The 22,571-nt window shown below is 41.8% G+C and overlaps 3 protein-coding genes across 3 annotated transcripts; 1 reads left to right on the top strand and 2 right to left on the bottom strand.

Annotated features, from left to right (window-relative positions):
* Window positions 1-7,979: 7,979 nt before the first annotated feature.
* On the bottom strand, window positions 7,980-9,150 carry LOC146705486 (growth arrest and DNA damage-inducible protein GADD45 gamma-like). Its single transcript, XM_085465200.1, has 3 exons — window positions 9,035-9,150; window positions 8,728-8,935; window positions 7,980-8,605 (listed from the first exon to the last, which is right to left on the bottom strand). Exons 1-3 carry the CDS (start codon window positions 9,133-9,135, stop codon window positions 8,492-8,494), a joined length of 423 nt encoding a protein of 140 aa, XP_085321326.1. The 5' UTR covers window positions 9,136-9,150; the 3' UTR covers window positions 7,980-8,491.
* A 4,025-nt stretch (window positions 9,151-13,175) lies between these two features.
* LOC146705485 (growth arrest and DNA damage-inducible protein GADD45 gamma-like) lies at window positions 13,176-14,566 on the top strand. Its single transcript, XM_085463165.1, has 3 exons — window positions 13,176-13,379; window positions 13,494-13,701; window positions 13,824-14,566. Exons 1-3 carry the CDS (start codon window positions 13,237-13,239, stop codon window positions 13,935-13,937), a joined length of 465 nt encoding a protein of 154 aa, XP_085319291.1. The 5' UTR covers window positions 13,176-13,236; the 3' UTR covers window positions 13,938-14,566.
* A 987-nt stretch (window positions 14,567-15,553) lies between these two features.
* nim1kb (NIM1 serine/threonine protein kinase) lies at window positions 15,554-20,744 on the bottom strand. Its single transcript, XM_085463166.1, has 3 exons — window positions 20,252-20,744; window positions 18,239-18,507; window positions 15,554-16,515 (listed from the first exon to the last, which is right to left on the bottom strand). Exons 1-3 carry the CDS (start codon window positions 20,514-20,516, stop codon window positions 15,757-15,759), a joined length of 1,293 nt encoding a protein of 430 aa, XP_085319292.1. The 5' UTR covers window positions 20,517-20,744; the 3' UTR covers window positions 15,554-15,756.
* Window positions 20,745-22,571: the final 1,827 nt, after the last annotated feature.

Raw genomic sequence — 22,571 nt, 5'->3', positions numbered from 1 at the left:
TGCTATGTTTTCTGTTTGGTTTTCCCTTGAGTTTAGGTGCCTTTTTATGGTTGAATGATTAATAGGTCAGTGGTGGTCAGTTATAAGGACTGAAAATGGATGAAAAAGCAGCCAGTGGTCAGAGAAAAACTTTGAAAGACCTGGAGAACTGTTGATTAAGACACCTTTTTAAAAAATAGCTTTAAGAAAGATAAAAAGTCTGGTTCATTGGAAGCAACAATGAGGGATGGGCCAAGCCTTTTGCACAGTAGTGTGGAGTGCTAAATTGTCAGCTAATATAAGCAAGCCTGCTTAGCAAGAGTGTAACTATAAACTGTACTTATGCACTGCACAGTGCTAGGTAGTAGGCTAATGATGTATTAGACTGTCAATCAGCAAAACTGGAGCACAAGTGTCTGGCCTCTCTGAACCACACAACAAGCCATAATATCCTTTAGATAATTCCACTACAGATACAGATCCAGCTAAAAGTGATTTCAAAGTAAAGAATCCTCTTAGAATAACAATAATAATCACAATGGAGAGTGAAATATAAAATAATTATGAATGATAGTTAGTTAATTATCATGATTAATAATAAAATGTTCTAGAAATAACAGATAAGAAATAGAATTTAAGTGCATCATTTGCCCATGATTATTTGTGTTATTTTATCATTTTAACAGATTTATTGCAACAAATAAAGAAACGTTCAGCTTCTTTATTTTATCATCTGAATCTAATTGACATGTTTTTACGGTCATTTTTGGCCTTGATGGACTTAATCAAGACCAGGCTCCACGATACGCTGCACTGTTATGCAGGAACCCCTTTTAACCACTAGGTGGAGCTATTTATCTTCGTTCACTATGCCGACTGGAGGAGAGCGGTGATAGCTGTAGTGCCACTGCGATGCTACAGGCTGACAGAAGAAGACAGGTCCATTATATCTTTAGCTGGAAAGCCAACCTAAACGATTTACCAGTTAGTGTAAAGTGCATTAGTTTATGTCCGTTTTACGCCATGTTTTATGGTCCTACTCCACCTGTCAGCTGTGGTCATCTTTCAGAATAACGTGTTACATTTGAAGAAATACAAACAAGCCTATTAAAAAGAACTGTTCATTTATGATCGCTTTTTATATTTGTGGTGCCTCACAAAAACACTGTGCTCGTCCGTTTCATGGTTTCATTCCCCTCCTAAATAAAGATTAGGAGAGAGTCCAGTTAAATGTATTAGATTTTTTGTTTTTTAACCTTTTCTTTCGAGTCTTTCATCTCCTAACACACGGGTTCCCTCTGCTATGCCTTTAGGCAAGTGCAGGCGTGCACTTGTAACAATAATTTTGAGTAAAACTGCAACTAAAATTTCTAAAATCAAATTGTATTTCTTAAAATAATGAATCACTAAGGTATACCAATGGATTAATTTTGACCAGATTCCATTAAATGAAAGATGTCATATGTAAGTCAGCTTTTTTTCTTTCCTACAGCCAGACATACTTAATGCAATAAGCAGTTTCAAGAAAAATGCTTTTAAAATGAATACAAGTAATCTTCTTCTGACACATAAACGCAGTTGATTAACATCATTATACATGACATACTGAATAAATGTATAATTATGGCTTCATTTAAATTCTCACACTATTTACTGAAGATTTTGTATGTTCCATGCTGGCCTGCATTTTGAATTTTGCAGGGCAGCATGTTTTTCTGTCCTTTATGATACAATCATTTGCAACAACTGCAGAAAGAGAGTCAAAGGTCAGGTCGGCTTAGAGGAATAAAACAAATACCTACAGATGACCTATACCTCAAATAACTATTACAGTTTTAATACAAGTTATGTTTATTTTAGGCCACATGCCTGTAAAAATCTCATTCTTTTTGTTTAAAATAGTTCTGGTGCATGAAAGAAAAAAGATTTATTCATATGGTAAAAGTTAGCGCCCAAATATGTAGCATTAGGTTTCTTTTAAATTTGTATTAAAATCTGAGGTTTGATTAATGCTGCTAAATGCACTGACTGCTTTTTAATGTATTTGTTTCATCCTGTGATTAACTGGTTAGTTTCAGTGGACATCTGAGGCAAAAGGAGTCCAGCAAAAAGTCCTAAAAAGTATACAAAAGAACGGATTTTGACAGCTGCAAAAGGAGAGGAAATAAAATATTAATAGCACTTATCAATCTGCCACACAGATCATCCTCAAGTACTAAAACAACAAAGTCTCTCACTTCTATACCTGTCTGGGTAATTGAGACGCTGAGCTTTTAATAACTACATCCCATCGGCCAATCAGAAACCAGAGATTTGTTGTTGCTGAGTAGTGCAGTCGGCAGAGCTCGAGCCGCTATTGGCCTAGGTTGGATTTCTTTTAGTGATTCCTGAACAGATGATGTGCCTACAACCATATGGCAGACCTCGGGGTCCTCCTTTGTGCTGTGACTGATGTGACTCCCATCAACTTTAAAGGGCCTCACTTTAAAAGCACGCCCCCCCCCCCTCACCCTGCTAAACCCCACCTTCCTCTTCCTCTGCTGCTGCTTATCTGCAGGATCAATGGGGAGTCAACTCTACGTCGATCTGGCAAAGTGTGCCCTTCGTTTTGTATACAGCCTCCCTCCTCCTCTTCTCCACCCCTCCAGCCGTGCAGCCTGTCCACTCACAGCGCCAGACTTTGTTTTTTGGTGAAAAGGACCGGCTCAAATGTCCCATGCAGCCAGCAGCAGCTGCTCCTGGACCTCGCCATTCTTCAGCACAAAAGAGGAGAGAGGGCCCAGGTCTCGCTGCACCTTTGTTTGGGGCCCCTCCTGTCGTTTTCTGCTCTTTGTGTCCATTGATGGGGGCGTAGACGTGTTGGCTGTAGCTTTTTTTTTCTTTCTTTTTTGCCAGAGTTTTGTTTTGGTGTGGGTGTGCAGTGGGTGGAGGTGCGGCACAGGCACATTTAGCCATCTGATCTTCCTCCTCTGCAGCATACAAGGATACGGGCCACTGCTGTGTCACTCAAATCTGGCCTCTAATCTACATTATTACATAAATTATGGTGGCTTTGGACTCATTTCAGTGTTGAAATTCTGCCATGTTGTCTGTAAGGCTAAATGCATACACAGCAATTTGCCGTGTTGAACCAGCAGCAGCTGAGCCAGGCCCTCGAGGGCCTCAACGCTCAATGGAGAAACAGACCCGTGTTTTGGCAACAGCTGGCAGCGCTTCAGCTCTCTGAGTCCACTTTATCTTAACAAGCTGCAATGCTGGACAAAACAGATAATCTCTTTGTCTTCATATTTACTTATAAACACTCTTGTTACCCGAAAGATGAAATTGTCATGCAAACAAATGTATTTTCACTGATTTCTAATTAACTTGTAAAATTGCTGAAGTTTTCTCTGTTACAAATACAAACGAGCTTTGGTTTGCTTCTTTAGATGGTGGCGTGTTTACACCGGATCTTTGTGCAGGATTGAGGCCACCGATGAGCAGCGCACCCTTCAGGGGGCCTGCTAATGTAATTAGTGATTAGACTCATTACGAGCCGGAGCAGGTCTGGGCGATTGAGATCACAACCAGAAATTAGCATCAGCAGCTGATGACCGGGGGAACAGGGTGGGCGTTTCTGTCCCGTATGTACACATGCACACAAGCAGCGCAACAGCAGCAGGCGTATGGAAAGGATGAATCAGGAAATTTGCATAGTTTAAAAAAAAAGATTAGCATTGTTGTCAGACAGCTACTGATTTCTGCAATTTTGTTTTTTCTAAAGTAAAAACAGTTTAATTGACTTTGGCTTTGGCTAGGGCTCTTAGATTATTCAATATTTTAGGATTTTAGATGCATAAAAGCCTTTATTGTCCAAAAAACCCTAATAACCGAGCAAAGCAAGAAATATAAATGGATTGCTCAATCAAAACTCCAATAAAACAGGAGAACACAGAAACACACACTGAGCCTGCAGCCTGTCATTACCATCTGCTGCAGCTCTCCAGCACTGAAAAGACTTTAGGAGGAGAAGAAAGCTTTTATGTTGAAAGGATACTTGAGAAGCAGCATGCGCCTGCAGCAGCACAGCTCTTAATGGTTGGGTTGAGGCTGAGGGCAGCTGGGTTTGTTTAGGGTTCAGAGAAGCAGACAGAAAATGTACCCTTAAATGTGTTTGCAGGTGTGTTTTAAACCTTTCCAGTTCCAGCCTTAATGTTGCTCTCTGACTCCAGCGATGCTAAGCTATCCCCTGCACATGGCAGACACTGGTTCTCATTTAGTGTATCATAAAAAAATAAAATAAAATAAAAGCACATTTTTCTAAAATGCCCAAAACTGTTTAACTACTTTTAGAGACCGCTCCGTCCTACTGTGCTCAGACTTCAGATGTGTTTCTGCTGACTGCTCGGCCGGGGGATGTTGTTGTTAGTCAGGATTTGGCTTTGAATGGATGAATGGCAGCAGACTTGTGCCAGGCACAGGGCCACCTCCTCCTCCTCTCTCCCTTTCTCTCTCTGTCATTAAATTGGACAGCAGATGGAGTGAGTGTTGGGTTGGTTGCTGTGGAAATTTAAAGGGCTGATTACGTTTCAGCTGGCCTGGCCCTTTTTTCTTCCTCTTTTTTTTGTGTCACAAAGGGCTGCTGGGTGTGCGTACGTGCACACACCAGAGTGCAACACAGACTGATGAAGCTACTTAGGGTGTAACTGATTTAGATCAACCACTTTTCTTCTTCTTTGGTTTAATTTTTCAATCTTTTAAAACATCACATTAGAAAGCAGATCAGCAGAAAAAGTAAAGACTTAAGTAGCAATCATGGGTGTCTGTGTGTGTGTTTGTGTATGTCATTTGGGGCATGGGGGGCCTGCAGCAGCTGTTGACGCCACAATAGTTCACACTGCAGGCAACATGCAGGTCAGAGCGCCTTTAAAATCTGAATTCAAGCACACAAAAGCTTCTTAAAGGTTCTGAATTGTAAATTTGAGAATGAGAAGAAAAAAGTAGCATGTGCCAGGAGCAGAAGATCACCTCCATTAACCTCCATGCAACCTCTGTGTAGCTGAGTTTTATTGGACGGGGGGTGTTTTTAAAGAAGGGTACAGGGTACAAAGTACAGTTAGCATGCTGACAAGAGTGAAATAATTTAAAATGTTTGGAGTTGGCAATACTAAATGAGCTAGCCTCAGAAAATGTCATCGGTTCAGTCACTGCAAAGTTTTATAAACACCCTTTTTCTTTCAAACATAAACTTACCTCTGCATAAACTGGCCATCAATTAAATGAGGAGACTAAACTTTAAACAGTTTGGAAAGAATCAGATCAGAAAAGCTTGATGGATTAGGCTGGGAGTGCTGCCTGAATGAGCATTTCCTAGCACGAAATGCTCCAGACAGTTAACCATGTACTTCCATATCTGCTCAATCTAACTTTACACAGAGTTTTTAACCAATAAATTAGCAGTGTATGTGTGAAAATGACGTGAAAAACACATTTTCATCATCTTGCTCAAGGTTCAAGGTTCAAGGTTCTTTATTTGTCACATGCATAGTTATACAAGTATAACACACAGTGAAATGTAGCCTGACACGCTCCTCGACATGTGCAAAAAAATTGGGGGGGTGGGGGGGGGGTGTAGAGGAAAAACATTATATATATATATATATATATATATATATATATATATATATATATATATATATATATATATATATATATATATATATACACATATAGTATATACATTGGGTGAATGTGCAGTAGTAGCAGCAAGCAGGTGAATTCTGTACATTAATATGAATAGACATCTGACTATTTTACAGGATAGACAATATAAACATATTTAAAATTAAAGGAATTGAAATGTACATTGTGCCTTGGTTTAGTGTCTGGAAGAGTCCTGTCTCAGTCAATTATAGATGATGTGAGAGGGCGGGTGTGTGTGTTTAGGGCACGGATGGCTTGGGGATAGAAGCTCCTCTTGAGTCTCTCTGTCCTTGCCCGGAAGATGCGGAACCTTCTACCAGATTGCAGAAGTTGGAACAGTTTGTTGCCAGGATGGGACGGGTCCTTCCTTAAAGACAACAGAGAAGCAGAGTGATAGGTTTGTAGCATAAACCTATTCGCTGGAACGTTGAAGACAATATAATTACACCGCAAAGCAAGACACAAATAGGCAAGCTTCTTCATGTTACTCGTGCACGGGAGAGAACCGGACAAACGCCGTTCCTTGCTTGGCCCCAGTTGCTCTCGTCCGTTCTCCCATACCACTGTCCTTTTATTGAGGCTACATGAATATGCATAGGTTCATTAACATATGACGTCTACATACAAACAAAGAGTACCTTGCCTGTGTGTGTGTGTGTGTGTGTGTGTGTGTGTGTGTGTGTGTGTGTGTGTGTGTGTGTGTGTGTGTGTGTGTGTGTGTGTGTGTGTGTGTGTGTGGGTGTGTGAGTAAATGTTTCTAAGCATAAATGACAATCAACAATACAAACTCTAACACAGAGTCATCTGAGGCCTCCAGTCTGAACCGAGTTTTACAAATTTGCATATTACCCCGACTTTATTCTCTTTACACTCGCTCCGGGTTGATTTAAGAGTATGTTTTAAAACTGCATCCAGCACACTTATGTACATGAAAATGATTCAGACTATTTATCTCAACTTCTTGTTAGACACATTAGACACAGTGCTGCTCAGTGTCTTCATTCAAAAGCTCAAAATCTGTTTGTTGTCCTTTGTAGAAGACTGAAGCCTTTAAGGCAAACAGAGCCTTTTGGTCTGTGGCGCCAAGGCTCTGGAACAATTTACCACTCCACCTCTGTCTGTGAAGTCTTTTAAAAAATAGTTCACTTCTGTTGAAAAGGGGGATATATAACTAAGTTAAAGGTGTCAAATATGTTTATGTTGTCAAAGTCATCAGTTTTTGAGATAGATGCAGATGTTATTTGCCCGTCTATAGACTGCACTCATTATTTGGTCACATTTAACTCGAGTTTAGGTTCATCATCAACAGGACTTTGTAATAATTTAACAGGAAGCAAAACAAACTTGAATATCACAAACTGAAAGCTTTCCTTCATAGGTCAAAGTCGGCCTCTCTGGCTATAGTATTAAAACACAAGCTGCTAATAGCTAATCCACTAGGTTTTTAATGTACCAACTTGAAAAAGCGTGATAAACAATATATACAAAAAATACTTTTTAAATCAATTTTTGAGATTAGAGGGTCACCTGATAGCAGCGGTCGTAGGAATTTCACACTAAAAGAAAAAACATATTTTGGCATTTGAAGTACAGGAGAAGCTGCAGGCTCACAGAGACAAACTTAATTTGATCTGTAATCATTACTGTAGAAGGAATGAAAACAGCAGATTTAAATCTCTGGCCATGCCAGGTAACGTTAAAATCACCTCACCTCCTCTAGAGAAGTAAATGGATTGGTCTTAGCTGTTTTTCATCTGACTATGAAACTTTTTAGAGGTTTACCATTATGCATCTATTTTTCCCACTTTATTGTTTTTTATCCATCTCGTAACCCCTCCTAATCCTTTACTGTTATAAAGAAATGAGTCCGATAACAATAATCTGAGCTGTGCAATTACATTGTTATATACTTGGTTTTCTTAACTTTATTCCCATTTCACTCAGGAGCTGCAGACCTTGCTGGGTGATTCCAGTAAAAGTAAAACTCCCTAAAAGGAGCTCAAAATGTTGCCACGGGGAAAAAAATCCAAGTGTTACTGTGTTTCTACTTCAGACAACTGAGACAAAAAATTAAAGAATAGTGAATAAGCAAAGTAGAATTTTCAAATGTTTTATTTGTAACTTTTCATGTGAAAAAATATGCAAGAATTCACAAATAGTTTCGTTTTTCATGAAGTTAAATTGAAAGAGTTTTTGTTTCACACTTCAAGATTTAAAGTCAGATCTTTTTTTTTATTTAAACCTTTTTTTAAATTCAGTATTAAATATCCAAAGTGAAAACCTTAGATGATTTTTTTCTGAATCTTTTTTTTTTTTTGTCATTGTTAAATTTCTAAAGTGAAACCTTTAGAGAATTAAGACAATTCTGGAAAGTGGGAAACATTTCCGCTGACTGCAACTGATGTCATGTTGCTCAGCGAAGAGGACATCCTTAAAAAGTCCCTTTCTAAGAAGGCCTCTCTCTCAGCACCGCTTCTTCTCCTGCTGCGCGTGCTTCAACGTGCGACATTTGCTCTGTGGAACCACAGGACGCAGAAATCGCTTCTCCTTCCTCTCCAAACCTCATCCGCACAAAGAATGAGGGTCGATGCGTCGCTCTTGTGGCATGCCCGACCTCATTCACATAAAGAATGAGAGTCATCTTGGCATGGACGGGACAAGAGGCGACGGTTCACGGGGGCCCCTCGGGCCGGCGCCGTGCTGCCTGGACGGGAATCCTCCTCAGGAGTATCCAGGGATGAGCAGAAACAGGGTCATCCTGTCCATCAGGATGAGTATTTCCAGATAAGAAGCTTTGCAGCATCTGAGCGAGTGAGGAGCAGGTCCCAGATCAGCGCTCGGGGAGGCTGATCTCAGGAACCCAGTCGTTCAGATGCCTGCTCTCCTCACAGAACAGGTGCAGCTTCTCCAGAGCGGGGTCCTCCCAAGACCCGTCAGCCGGGTTCTGATCAAACAGGAAGAGGAAAGCAGATTTAGTCGCACGTTTCTTTTCAGAAAGCACAAAAAAATAAAAATAAAAAATCAGCCTTGAAATTCTTCACAGTGCTGCTACTGAGCTCTACATACCGTGATGAGGACGCAGTGCGCATCTTCAAACTGTTCCGCCTTGTCCCCAACAATCTCCACCAGACGCTGCATGTCGCTCACTCTGACGATGCTGATGTCGTTGTCGAAGCAGAAGGACTGGATGAGGGTGAAGTGGATCTGGAGGGCGATGTCACACTCAAACTCCTCATCCATGGCCAGGACGCAGAAAGACACACTGTCCGGGTCTCTGTAGGCAAACAAAAATCATCCTGTTAAGCGCTGCTGTTCAGTGTTTATTAACCCTAATCTTAAGAGAAGATGCTAAGGTCACATGAAGTTTACTTACTCAGTCATAATTTTGGCGCTCTCATAGACTCCAACAGTGAGTCGCTCCTCGCTCTGAGCACACAGCAGAGCTTCCTTCAGAGATTTTCCAGGAGACTGCATGGTTAGTTTGTATCTCACAGTTCAGCTGAAGCAGTATCAGAAAGTCCAGAAAAGGCTGTTTGTGCTGCTTCCAGGAGATTGCCAACATTTATACTGCAGACCCAGCACGTGCTGACTCTTTCATTGGCTGATTGCAGCACAATGGTAACAAGAGGCCAGCAGCCCCCATCCCACCCTCAGGCACGCGTGCCCATAGAAAAGTCTTAGAAAGTTGGGGGCAGCTTCATTTGAAAGGATCAAATGTAGAAAGCCTGACCTTTAAGTGCTTATTTCAGCTTACAAGAATAATGAAACCACACAGCAAGACCAGACTACTATTGTGAAAGTCCTCAAAGTTTTGCAAGATTAAGAAGCGACTGATAACGCCACTGAAATGCTTAAACGATGAAGCCAAAGGATATTTAAATCTAAAGTATTTCTCAATGCAACTGCACGCTTTCCAAATCATAATATTGTGCTTTAGGGGGGCTTGTTTTAATGCACCCAGTCATTTGCATTCATTTGCATGGAGTTAAATTTACCGGTGTTTGTGGCATCTCACCGAACATCAACAAAGTGTTTGTCAGGTTCATTTCAGACTTTTCAAATCTATCTGTTTCAAACTTGCTCTTTCTTGTGCAATCAGCTAGTTTTAATAAAACTTGGAGTGATCTTCGATTACATCAAGAGTAACAGAGCATTAGTAGTAACTTTGGTCAAAACTCCTGCATTCTTGCATTCTTGAGGTTCTCCATGTAACTGTTGCTGTTTTGTGCGAATTGATGTCTGCCTGGATCAGTGCAATAAAAAGCTCCAGTGAAAACAGTAAGAAGTCTACATCCTTTTGATCCAGTTATGTCATCCATATCATTTCATATTTGCCATTTAAAATGTATTACTCCATTCATCCACAGAGTTTGGGCTCTGAATAAAGCTTTCCTGCAAGGTTAGAATCCTAACACCATTCATCATGTCAAAGTTAACTTCAGATCAGATCTAAGCAAGCTTATAAAGATTATTAAAATGAGCTGAAATCACAGAGAAAGACTTGCTGTTTTAGTTTAACCTTTTGTGGAAATGAATGGGTGGCAGTGGCTGATTGGTTTGGTCTGCTGTTAAAAATCGATCTAAAGATGGATTTTTAAAATCTGAAGACAGCGCATTAGATGTTGAACTGGTTTGTTTTCAAATGATGACATTATATTTTTCTGTATAAATAAAAGTTTGATTTAATAAGCTAGTCAGATAAAGTCTTGTGTACACAAATGCTTCAGTAAATCTATTCGAGACTTGTAAGATATTTTCATGCTTTCACCACTTTTTGAAGTTTTTTAAAAGCTAAATATTTTATTCCTAACTGAAACCGCAGCTGGTGTAAAAATGCAAAGATATAAAAATTTATGAAATATGCACAATGTATATTTGTAAATAGGCGAGAAATGTCCAAATTGTTATTAATGCTGTGGTCAGAACAGCTAAAACACTATTGGAACACCGTCGGACAGGGCCCTTTTAAGACGTCGTAGAAAATTTTCTGGAAGAATAAGCAGAAACTTTCTTAAAAACAGCATCAATGCAGGGTATTCAGCAATGTTTGATGTCAAAATAATCAGATCTATCCACCCTTCTAACTGTACTGACTGTCAGGCAGACTTTTAGACGTCGTGACCAGCTTCACAGCATGAACTGTTTGTTGTAGATTAAGAAATGGCACGGGCCGCTGCTTTGCATGTGTAAAGACTGGCGCGTGGCATCTGGAGATGCCTGCGTGCTTTATCTCTCTACTCTGCATCACTCTCCATAGTAACCGGCAGATACCATCTGTCCCAGGGGGAAGGTAAAGTGAGGGTGAACAAAAGAAGTCACGCAGCACCTGCTGGGCGTAATAGACACATGTTCTACTCCTGCAAAGATTATTTTTGTAAGTTGTGTTTAAAACGCAGAATTGTAGACAGACTGCGTGGATCTACGCTAAATATGATTGTTATGTAATGTGTATCGCTCTCTAACTCAAAAACGTATTTTATCAGTGCAAAAATATATACAAATATTTTGTTTTTATTCACAGAGCTTAAGTCATCTCTGCAAACACTAAAAACACATTTCTGCAAACCTCTGAATTATCTGCCACCTTTGGACATTTCCCTTTATAACGCAGAGGGTGGGCTCTGTTGAGTCGCCGCAGGTCACCAGCAAAGAGCTTTGAACACCAGCACCTGTCGCGCACTGCCGGAGAGTCCACCATCTGGCAGATGTGCTTCACCAACAATGGGTTGGTATCGATTTGCACGCGCCTGGCCCGTGGTGATAAGAGCTTATCCTTCCTAAAAGTAGATGTGTGTTTTATTTTGTATCAGCTAGATCCAAATCAAACTTTGGGCCAGATGACGCGCAGATGAGGACTGAAGTAAAAACAAATAAATGACCCTGTTTGCAATAATGCAAAGATAAGCATTTTGTTGTTAAACGAAACACTTGGGGCATTCTCGTCTGATTACAGCTCAAACTGAGAGTGATTTTTATTTGCCTCTACTTGTTTGGGGAGATAGCCTTTTACATTTTGCAAGTTTAGACTGTGAAGTCTCATCTTTGGTATTCTAACTTAATCAAAACTCAGACAACAGACTTGCGAATGTTGAGACATGTCGACAAAAGACAAAAAAAAAAAAAAAGCCCTGGGGTCGAAGATGACCTAGGTTTAGGAGAACGAGAATGGGGGCTTGGAGAAGGGGGGCTTGGAGGAGGGGGTCCCCTCATAGCGACAGTTCTCCATCTGCCACTGTGCCTTCCATAGAACAATAGTGCTGAATCAATCACCACCGACCTGTGTCTGCACCTCCAACCCCCTGCGCAATTTACGCAGCAATGGCAACAGGTCTGACCTGATGCAAGATGTGTTTTGGATTATTATGCAGATGAAATGGCACCAAATAAGAGAAGAGAAACGACACTAGAAGTGAACCGAATGAGGCAGGATCGTGCGTAAAAGTTTCGGAGTGAAAAGAAGTTGTGGATAATAATAAAACCAGACACAGGTCAGGTTACTTGAACTGGATACTAAAAATTACCAAATAATGACAATATGTTACATTGAAAGTGCCTAACGCGTGGAGCAGGTGAAATGGAGTCCTGCGTAAAAGTTTGTCGGGACCACTTAAATCGCAAATGAAAGCATTTAGTGGAACTATGGGCCAAATTCCAAGGAAAATAACTTTTAAAGCTATTTCTGCGTAACTCGCGTGGCTCCTGAACTCCCCAGAGTAAATAAATAAAACCCGAGGAAGGAAGGATTTGGGGGCCAGCTGATGGCCACGTGGTTCGCGTGGGCCAGCACTGCAGATTGTGCAGCACGCACTGCGTTCTGGCACGCGCTGATGATTTGCATTTGTATAGAAGACCGTGACAATAGAGGAGCTTCTGTGCTTACAATGGGGCAGTTTTATGGCCAGCCTGTACTCCACAGATGGCATCATCCACCTGCCCTTTCTCTGCTGCTGAGAGGGAGGAGGGGAGCTTCACACTTTCGCCATTCTGCTACTTAGATTCTATCAGAAAAGTATAAAATGAAGGAAAAGACATTAGAAGTTTGTCTGAGTTCAAAAAATGTTTTAGTAAAGTTCACAAAGACGTTTGTGGGGCTAAAAGTGTCCATAAGTAACCTTTGCAAAGATTTCCGAGTAGCTATATGCGCATTTTACTTCAGTTTGTAGTTTATTATGAGTACATGTAAAAAGACAGGTGCACGATGTGTCACTGCAACTTGAATCATATGCTGTGTTTTGAGTGCGTTGCACTAAAGTGCTGCAGAGTAATCAAACGCTTTCTGTAATATAATTAAGCAATTTTTAGCTTGCAGGGCAAGCTGCTGCGTGCAGCCGGGGGTGTGAGTGGCTCGATGACCCCCATCAATCTGCCACGAGCCGGAGTGTGACAATAGCATTATCATACCAATACACCATTCAGCTTTAGCCAATCAGGGCACAGAGCTTTCACTGCGCCGCACGAGCTGCAGGGTATAAAAGAGAGTGACCGCGGCTGTGAAAGCACTCTGCTCTCTCTGCGGATTTACTCTTCAGACTTTCTCGAGCTTTTCCACAGCGGAATATCCTCACAGCCTTCATCATGACTTTTGAGGAGGTCCTGATCCAGAAACCCACCGAGCGTGCTCAGTGCGCCGGCACTGCCCTCGAGGAGGTCCTGGTGACCGCCAAAGACAACGACTCCCTCACCGTTGGTGTCTACGAGTGCGCAAAAGTTATGAACCTGTAAGTATGAGACTGCTGGAAAGATAAAGTTTACTACGTGTAAACTCATTTAAACGCTGATTTATTCAGTTGTGGGTAGAATCTCATGGATTTTGTTCTTTAATGTCCCCACAGAGACCCGGACAGTGTGTCTTTCTGCGTCCTGGCCATGGATGAGGAGTTTGAGTGTGACATCGCCCTCCAGATCCACTTCACCCTCATCCAGTCCTTCTGCTTCGACAACGACATCAGCATCGTCAGAGTGAGCGACATGCAGCGTCTAGTGGAGATTGTTGGGGACAAGGCGGAACAGTTTGAAGATGCGCACTGCGTCCTCATCACGGTATGTAGAGCTCAGTAGCAGCACTGTGAAGAATTTCAAGGCTGATTTTTTGTTTTTATTTTTTTGTGCTTTCTGAAAAGAAACGTGCGACTAAATCTGCTTTCCTCTTCCTGTTTGATCAGAACCCGGCTGACGGGTCTTGGGAGGACCCCGCTCTGGAGAAGCTGCACCTGTTCTGTGAGGAGAGCAGGCATCTGAACGACTGGGTTCCTGAGATCAGCCTCCCCGAGCGCTGATCTGGGACCTGCTCCTCACTCGCTCAGATGCTGCAAAGCTTCTTATCTGGAAATACTCATCCTGATGGACAGGATGACCCTGTTTCTGCTCATCCCTGGATACTCCTGAGGAGGATTCCCGTCCAGGCAGCACGGCGCCGGCCCGAGGGGCCCCCGTGAACCGTCGCCTCTTGTCCCGTCCATGCCAAGATGACTCTCATTCTTTATGTGAATGAGGTCGGGCATGCCACAAGAGCGACGCATCGACCCTCATTCTTTGTGCGGATGAGGTTTGGAGAGGAAGGAGAAGCGATTTCTGCGTCCTGTGGTTCCACAGAGCAAATGTCGCACGTTGAAGCACGCGCAGCAGGAGAAGAAGCGGTGCTGAGAGAGAGGCCTTCTTAGAAAGGGACTTTTTAAGGATGTCCTCTTCGCTGAGCAACATGACATCAGTTGCAGTCAGCGGAAATGTTTCCCACTTTCCAGAATTGTCTTAATTCTCTAAAGGTTTCACTTTAGAAATTTAACAATGACAAAATATTCTAAAACATATATAGAAAACAACAAAATGTCTATATTCTAAAGGTTTCACTTTAGAAAATCGCTCAATTAACTTAACGTCATGAGAATTTGTTAGCTTATCCTATAAATATTTTACTATGTAGCCTGTAGTGAAAACAAAAAGAAAATAAAATTTGACTTAATGTGTTTGATCTTTTTGAGGCAATGCTGGAAACTAACTTGGTGTTAACTTATCAGCTGTTTCAAACATTATTGGAAGCTGTAAGTGGAAAATACTCAATAAAACTTGAAAGATGAATTTTGCGTTGTGTTTTCACTTGCAGTTGCAAAACTCTGTTTTTTGTGCTTTTTCGGGGTGTTTAGAGGGAGGAGGGCTGAAACTAACACAAGCTTTAAGCTCCCTTTGGGTGGAGAGACGATACGGCCTGACATCTGAGGGAGGAGGGGGCAAACACATTCAGGCCCTCCTCCTCCAGACTTCATCTGCATATGTATGGCGCAGAGCACAATAGCGGGGCTCCCGGCCTGTCAGCTCCAGCGGTCCGAACAGAGTGCCTATTGTTTAGCCCGCAGATGTCTTCCCTGGCCACGCCGCGCCATCTGCTGCTTCCTGCAGGTTGGGGTCGGACAGGGCAGGGCTGGGAGGAGTCGGAGGGGTTAGTCAGTACAGTGCTGAGTGAGGTCTGGCTGGTTTGGGCCGGTTTTGGGGAGAAGAGAGGGTGGGGGTCCTGACTATCTATGGTATCCTGCCAGCTGCTGTCGGGACTATTATGTACTGGCAGGCACTTGGTGAAACTTTGGTAAACACAGCACAAAGACAGGAGATCAGCTGTGTTTGGGTGCAGCAGCAGAACCACCTGCTCTGCCTTTAAAATGAAATCTGCATCAGGCACCGCTCCTTACTTTAGTTACACTTTCGTGAACAGGGCATAAGCGTTGTCTCTCATTTAATGTACGTCCCATTCTCTCTCTCTTTTTACAGCTTTTATATTGTCTGTTGGGCTTTAGAAAAAAAATATTTTATGTGTTTAAATATTGCTAAAAAGTAATAATAAATGAATGAAAACACACATTCCTTCATTGATTACTACCTTTGTTTAATTTCATTAGGCACTTCCATGTTTATTTAACATTTAGGGTATTCCAAACAGTGCAGAAGGTGACTGGGGCATTGCTGCAGGTTGACACCTGAGTTGCATTAGGAGGAGTGAAACAAATTTATCAAAAGCTAAAAACTATAAAAGCTACAAGTCATTTAAAAATGTTCCTGTTTGTTGCAAGTTGGTATAAAATAAGTCTGTGCAAAAGCAGTGCTTTATTATGAAAGCACACATAACTTGGAGGTGTGCCTGAGGCCCCTGTAGGCCCGGAGCCCCTCCCTCTTGGGGTCTCTCACCATCCCTCGGACTACTGGGGGAGAGTCGCAGCCCTTCTTCTTCTGGGCCTGGTGAAGCAGGATGCGGTAGACCCCGGTGACAGGACTCCGACTGTCTTTCAGCGGATTGTTTTGCAGGTGCTCTGCGGTAAAGCCAAGCTTCTCCAGCGAGCTTCTGACCTCCTCCACTTCCTCTTCCAGGCTGGTGTTCTCCGAGACCATCAGGCTCCGCAGGGTGGTCATTGAGTCGGAAGGGAGAAACGGCCAGGGGAACTCCACAGGTAAGAGCCAATCACAACCCAGCATCTGGTCGATAGCATATCGTTCACTGGGGACCAGCTTCAAGATGCCTTTTATGAGCCTCTGACAGGGTCCTGGCACCCAGGGGGGGATGGTGTAATTGCCTTCAATGACGCAGCGCCGCAGCTTGCCCATGGTTTCGGCACGGAACGGCATGGTGCCGGTCACCATGAAGAAAAGCAGGACTCCCATTGCCCAAACATCTACCGGAGGCCCCAGGTAGGACTCATCCCTGAAGAGCTCTGGGGCTGCGTAGGGCGGCGAGCCACAGAAGGTGTCCAGGGCATTGTTGCAGTTTGACATCTGCGTGCTGAATCCAAAGTCAGCCACCTTCACGCAGCCGTCGATGGTGAACAGGACATTCTCTGCTTTCAGGTCCCGGTGGATGATGTTGATGCTGTGCTGCAGAGCAAAACATAAAGAGAAGGTTGGAATTTCAAACTGTAAAGTAAATGTGAGGTTAGACTTTCACTATTAAAGTTGCATCTGTTAAAAGGCTTTTGGGAATTTAGATGTACAGCTGGATGGCTGTAATGAATTATAATTTTAATGGTGACCAGTTCAGTGACCGCACAACTTTAACATTGTTTTGGAACACAAAAAAGTGCTCTGAGCAGACCTGCACCTAAGCTGCCCAGGTTACAGCTAAACCCACAATCACCCTGAAAAAAATCTAAAGTGAAAATTAAAATATTCACTCCAATGGTTTAGATAACTGGGTCAGCACAAAGGCTTGTTTATAATCATGTTTTTGCATGTTTTTGATGTATGTCTCCATTCTCCATTCCAAGATTTCATCTAACGGACCCTATTTTCATTCTTCTAATGCAACCTGACTATAAGAGTTGAGTGTGAGTCACTAAAATAATATCTTATACAATAAGATAAGGAAAGAACCCTTTTATGAATAAATATGAGATATATATTGGATCTTCATCAGGTCTTCATCAGGATTTTCCTGCAGAGAAAAAAAATTGGGACTTGCCAAAGAGGTTTTATTCTTTCCCTAAAAGAAAATCACCAAGACTGAAATAAAAATATTAAGCAGGATTTTATTTACTGAAGCATAAAGTGCATCGAGTATTTCATGGCCAAAAATAACAGTACATTTCCTCATGTAAGGTAGCACAGACTTGATGCCACTGTCATGATCCTGGATATTTGACCCAGTGCTTCTGGCTTTAGACTCTTTGTTGTAGTTCTTTCAGTTTTTTGCGTTCTTTACAGTTATCCCCCGGATGGTTTCCAGTTTCCTGGCAATGTCAGATGTTCCTTTGTTTGGTTACTTCCTGTTTTATTTTGCTAGTCTCTTGTCTCCTGTGTGTTTAGTTTTGATTCCTCTTTATGTCATTAGTTTGATTCTGTCCACCTCTCTTTATTTTTCCAGCCCTGTTCTTTATCTATAATTACCCACCTCGTGTGTGTATTTAAGCCCTGACTTTGTCATCAGGTCTTTGTTGTGTCATTCTGGTTTTTCCCTGGTGAATGTCCTGACTTTTAACCTTTGTTAGTGTGCTGATGTATGTAAACACATCAAGATGTTTTTGGTGTTTTTCCAGTCAGGAAAAACACCAAAAACATCTTACAATACATACATGTCATGAGGGGTTATGTTTTTATTAAAATACCTAATATAATAAATGCATAATGATAAACTAAAATGAACCGTGAAGCTGATGAAAATGAACCAAAACAAGCAAACTCACACTAGAAATTTACCAAATAAAAGAAAAGATAACATTTCAAATAATTTTTTAAAATGGGTAAAATTATAACAGCTCTGTGTCAGACATGGTGGGATTAACTGTTAGCTGATCTTTGACCTGCCAGCTTCTCAGTAAAAATCCAGTTTGCGTTCCTGTGTGAACAGGGCAGGTTATAATCTGGCTTATTCACAGTGAGCCAGCGTCTGTCATGTGTCCTGCCTCCTGCACGCTCTACCCAGGCAGCTCCCTCACCTTCAAACCAAACAGAGGACTGCCAGCAGCCATGACACATCTGAAGCAGATGACATCTTGTGTGTGTCTCACATGTGAGAAGGTGTGACTTCACTGAGCACATAACTAAACTGCATGATGGCAAACACAAGCAGCATCTTGCTCTGAAAGCTTTCAACATCACTGACCATATGTTTGATGGCAGAGAGGATCTGGGCGAAGGTGATCTTGCTGGCATTGTCTGACAATTTTCCCTCGCTGCATATCCTGCTGTGGAGGTCTCCTCCTCCTGCATACTCCAGCACCAGGTGGAGGCGTCTCGGCGTTTCCACGACCTCATACAAACGGATCACATTTGAGTGGTGCAGGGCCTCCATGCTGCTGATCTCCCTGGAGAGAAGACGCTGGGCTTCAGCATCCAGCCTCGTCCTATCCAGGATCTTCAGAGCCACTTTGTCTGTGAAAGATTGGACAGAATGATCGTGTCATGGTAACATAACTCCAGAGAAGGTGTCCATGACATCAGAGGCTGAAAGTCGAACAGAAACTGAAAGCTTACACAGAAACCGGAGTGCTTTTGCATTGCATGGAGATACATGGAGAGAGTAGTTAAATGAATCGGAAAAAAAATGTCTTTAACTAAAGAAGTGACTGCGAGCAGAATTCTTTTATTAAATTTATAACATATGGTGTTAATTATTAAGTAATGATCAAAAAGTTAATAAAGGGTTAGCTTGCTGAAGGTAAACCTGAAATCCCAATGTTTGAAATTGTTTAGCTTAAAGCAGGATAAGATGAAAAAGGACTGGCATCACCAGAACAGCATGTTTATATTATATAATATATAATCAGCTGCAGTTGATTGGTCCTCTTAATTAATTTATCCAGATGAACCACCAGATATCAGCTGCTTTTCAGACTTGACTCCTTGGAATAGAAAAAGTTTAACCAGGTGCATAGTGGAAGGCAACCTGTCTTTGAACATTTGCAGACCAACACAAATGGCAATCAGTCTCAGACAGATTGGCAACTGTTTGCAAATAACTGCCATCTAATTTATAAAAAAATGCTAACATGTTTCAACCAATATGAGTCGGTCTTAGGCAATAAGTGCAACTCAGCTGCGACATGTCTCTTTGCAATAGCAGACTTTTCTCAACTGTTTGTCAGCTGGTTGTATTCTGGTTATATTCCTATGTAAAAGCAGGTCTTTCCAAGCACTTATGCCATTTAGCAGTTTAAATATCTAAATTTCTGTTTCAAATCTACGAGATTCTGGCTAGAATCAAAATAATTCATATGAATTTCTGTGGATGAAGACGGCAACAGATTTTCACAGTTAAATGTTGTATTATCACAAACAAAATTACATGTAATTGTCAGTTTGACCCCATTCAATTCCCAATCGACAGGGGACTGATTGTTTCATTCCCATTGCCCTTCCTTCTTACTGCTTCCCATTGCAAGTTGCTTTGAAGATGGCAACTAACTGCGAGTGGTCACAGACCTGGCCATTTGAAAGGCAGCAATTTTGCAGTAACCTGTTTTCTCTAGCAGTTCTTGTGGTTCTAGTGGTTCAACCACCATTAGCAGTTTTAAGTCATTGGATTTGTGCTTAAATGTTGAAGGTATTTATAATGATACAATCTGTTTGTGCTTTGCAAATGTGAAAATCTCCTCAGCTTAACTTTGCTGTATGTTGAATGTGTTTGTGGTGGACTGTTTTGCAACACATTCAAAGAGAAGCTATCTCAAGCTATGTGAATAATTGGATCTTTTCAGGTCAGATTTCTGCCACCTGTCCTGAAACGACTCAACACATCAGGTTTGGAATCAGGTTGCAGCTGTTCTGCTGCTGTATTTCAGTAATTTCTCCTTTTAACTGAGCAACTAATCAGCATCTGGTGCATTGGAAGCTTTATAGATGAGTTTAAATTTGGAAACTGTGTTGCATAAAATTGCTCATTATTGCATGAGCTGTGTTTTTTTCTCAGTTTCAGGCCCATCAAACATCAGACGTGTGTAGTCTTTAAAAAAGGTTTTCAAGTGTTGTCAACAAAGGGCTGCAACCAGTTTAAACCTTGCATATCCACACTCTATTCAAGCTCTGCTTTGATAGGGTTGAGTCTGAGACAGAGGCAAAGGAAGCAAAGGTAAAATATAAGTGAAGATTATCTTGAAGATTCAGAATATCCATCTACCTCTCGTCAGAGCGTGGAAAGCCAGTTTGACCCTGGAGAATGTCCCGTAGCCGATCTCCCCGCGGACCATATAGAATCCAATTCTGCGCCCTATGATCAGCTCCTTGATGGTCTGCTCGTCCTTGCACATATCTCTGGTGAGCTTCTCCAGGGGAGTGAGGTTGTCTGTCTCCTCATCCTCAGGCCCAGCATCAGAGCTGTCCGTCAGGCTGTAGAGGCTGTGGTGGAGCCTGGCGCTCGCCACCTGGTACTGGCCTCCAGGCATTTCTGCAGCAGGCTGAAGATAGTGGTGGAGTCATTAACAGTCCATCTTATGTAAGTTACAGTACAGAGGAGCATATAGAAGTAAACTAGAGGGACAAAGGTGTTGTTTTTTACTTGATTCCTGATATTCTCTATAAATTTCCCCAAAAGAACCACTATTAAGTTTTGACACTTATTTCACTGAAACCAAATCGCTCAAGTAAAACATTAATTAAATCTGCAACGAATACATGTTTTATACTGTTTTAGAAGCCTAGTAGTGAAATGGTTGCAATAAAACAGTAACACACACAAATAACTACAATGAGAAATTTTCTTACCAAGTTTCTGCATCAAACCATGGCTGCAGAGCCCCTTGCAAATGATATTAAAAAAGGGGGTTATTTTTTCTGTACAGAACCCTAAAAAATGTCTTCAGAGCAGCGTTGTCATAGCCTCGCTCTCTTCTCAGTCCTCTAAATCAGATGACTACACACTCATGGCAAATCACATGCAAGGCAGCGTGGTAGGGGGAGCGTCACAACGATTAGTAAAGTGTTCAGTCAGTGTGGGCATCTCTGGCCACACCCCTCACCTTTGCTTATCTTCAGCCTCTTTTCGTGTCCAAGAAACGAAAGCTTAAGATGATGCCATGACCTCTAATCCTGCTTTAATCTGAGTCTGCCCCAGTCCTTTCATACAGCTAACATCAATTCAAACATCAAAAAAGGGGCCATAAAACAGATATGCACAAATAAGTTGTTTTTAGAGTTTATATGATCAGAATGCGGATTTCATGTCTAACATAATACACCTGTGCAACTGACATCCATGTGCTATCTAGGTAAAGTTGATCTCTTGGATTTTGTGAAGATGAAATGTTATGCAACGGCATTAGCAAATGTTCCCATAGAGATTAGCTCTCTGTCCCCTTTAGATGCTGGCAGAACAGCACAGATAACGAGATTAGAAAGGTCAACGCCTCAGCAGGCATGAGCATCTTCATTCAGGTATGTCATCCCTGTGTAGAGTAGTGGAAGGACATTAATCAGCAGACAGCAGTCAAAAACCATGCAAATGTACAAAATCATAATTATTATACACACTGCTCAAAACCCCCTCAAAAAACAACACTGCCAAAAATAAATCATGCTGGATATTTATACTGATGTGTGCTGGGTGTTAGAGTTTGTATTGTTGATTGTCATTTATGCTTAGAAATATTTACTTATATATGCTTAGAGTTTTGTAATTAGTTGTAGATTGGTAGAGGTTTTGATCCTTGATAGTCTGCAAACTTTGTGTGTATTAGACAGCACTTTGGGAGCATGAGAGGTCATACCGTGTCTTATTATTTTATGGTAGGATTAACGTAGTTGCGTCTGTTCTAGTCTAAGTGCTCTTTGTTTAGATGAACTGCAGGACTTCCTCACCGTGTTATCTAGGATGAACCATCTAGGGTGAGGGGGAGGCTACCCTCTTCCTGACCAAGGATGTTTGACCCTTTGATCAGCAGTCCACACACACACACACACACACACACACACACACACACACACACACACACACACACACACACACACACAGGCAAGGTACTCTTTGTTTGTATGTAGACGTCATATGTTAATGAACTTATGCATATTCATGTAACCTCAATAAAAGGACAGTGTATGGGAGAACGGACGAGAGCTACTGGGGTCAAGCGAAGGAACGGCGCTCTGTCCGGTCTCTCCCGTGCACGAGTACCATGAAGAACTTTGCCTATTTGTGTCTTGCTTAGCAGTGTAATTATATTGTCTTCAACGTTCCAGCGGATGGGTTCAAGCTACAAACCTATCACTGGGTAACATGTTAGGAATAAAAGGATGAATAATCAGCCTGCAGAGGGCTGAATTCAAAAACACCCTGGAAATCAAAGTGAAAATGATGCAGCAGGCGAGTGGATATATGAACGTGTGAAGTTTTATTTTTACTGTGCAAAAGATGGAATCGTGACACTAAGGGCTAAGGCTAACATAAAAGCTAGTAGCAAATAATCTCCATCCAACCAGCCAAAGCTTGATTTCCAGCAATTAAT

The sequence above is a fragment of the Copadichromis virginalis genome, linkage group LG7 (genome assembly GCF_057382275.1).
Source record: "Copadichromis virginalis isolate Kocher_CV1m ecotype Utaka linkage group LG7, C_Virginalis_male_GT1.1, whole genome shotgun sequence".
Classification (NCBI taxonomy): domain Eukaryota; kingdom Metazoa; phylum Chordata; class Actinopteri; order Cichliformes; family Cichlidae; genus Copadichromis; species Copadichromis virginalis.
Note: the sequence above shows the minus strand (reverse complement) of the source record. Positions and strands in the feature narration are given on the sequence as shown.

What these genes read in the sequence shown, in the direction of transcription:
- nim1kb (XM_085463166.1), bottom strand. Translation starts at nt 20,516, where the DNA reads ATGCCTGGAGGCCAGTACCAGGTGGCGAGCGCCAGGCTCCACCACAGC. An exon ending in TTTCCACGCTCTGACGAGAG is followed by an intron (nt 18,508 to 20,251) that starts GTAGATGGATAT and finishes AATCTTTCACAG; the next exon opens with ACAAAGTGGCTCTGAAGATC. An exon ending in TCTCTGCCATCAAACATATG is followed by an intron (nt 16,516 to 18,238) that starts GTCAGTGATGTT and finishes TTTGCTCTGCAG; the next exon opens with CACAGCATCAACATCATCCA.
- LOC146705485 (XM_085463165.1), top strand. Translation starts at nt 13,237, where the DNA reads ATGACTTTTGAGGAGGTCCTGATCCAGAAACCCACCGAGCGTGCTCAG. An exon ending in TGCGCAAAAGTTATGAACCT is followed by an intron (nt 13,380 to 13,493) that starts GTAAGTATGAGA and finishes ATGTCCCCACAG; the next exon opens with AGACCCGGACAGTGTGTCTT. An exon ending in CGCACTGCGTCCTCATCACG is followed by an intron (nt 13,702 to 13,823) that starts GTATGTAGAGCT and finishes CTGTTTGATCAG; the next exon opens with AACCCGGCTGACGGGTCTTG.
- LOC146705486 (XM_085465200.1), bottom strand. Translation starts at nt 9,135, where the DNA reads ATGCAGTCTCCTGGAAAATCTCTGAAGGAAGCTCTGCTGTGTGCTCAG. An exon ending in AGCGCCAAAATTATGACTGA is followed by an intron (nt 8,936 to 9,034) that starts GTAAGTAAACTT and finishes GTTTGCCTACAG; the next exon opens with AGACCCGGACAGTGTGTCTT. An exon ending in CGCACTGCGTCCTCATCACG is followed by an intron (nt 8,606 to 8,727) that starts GTATGTAGAGCT and finishes CTGTTTGATCAG; the next exon opens with AACCCGGCTGACGGGTCTTG.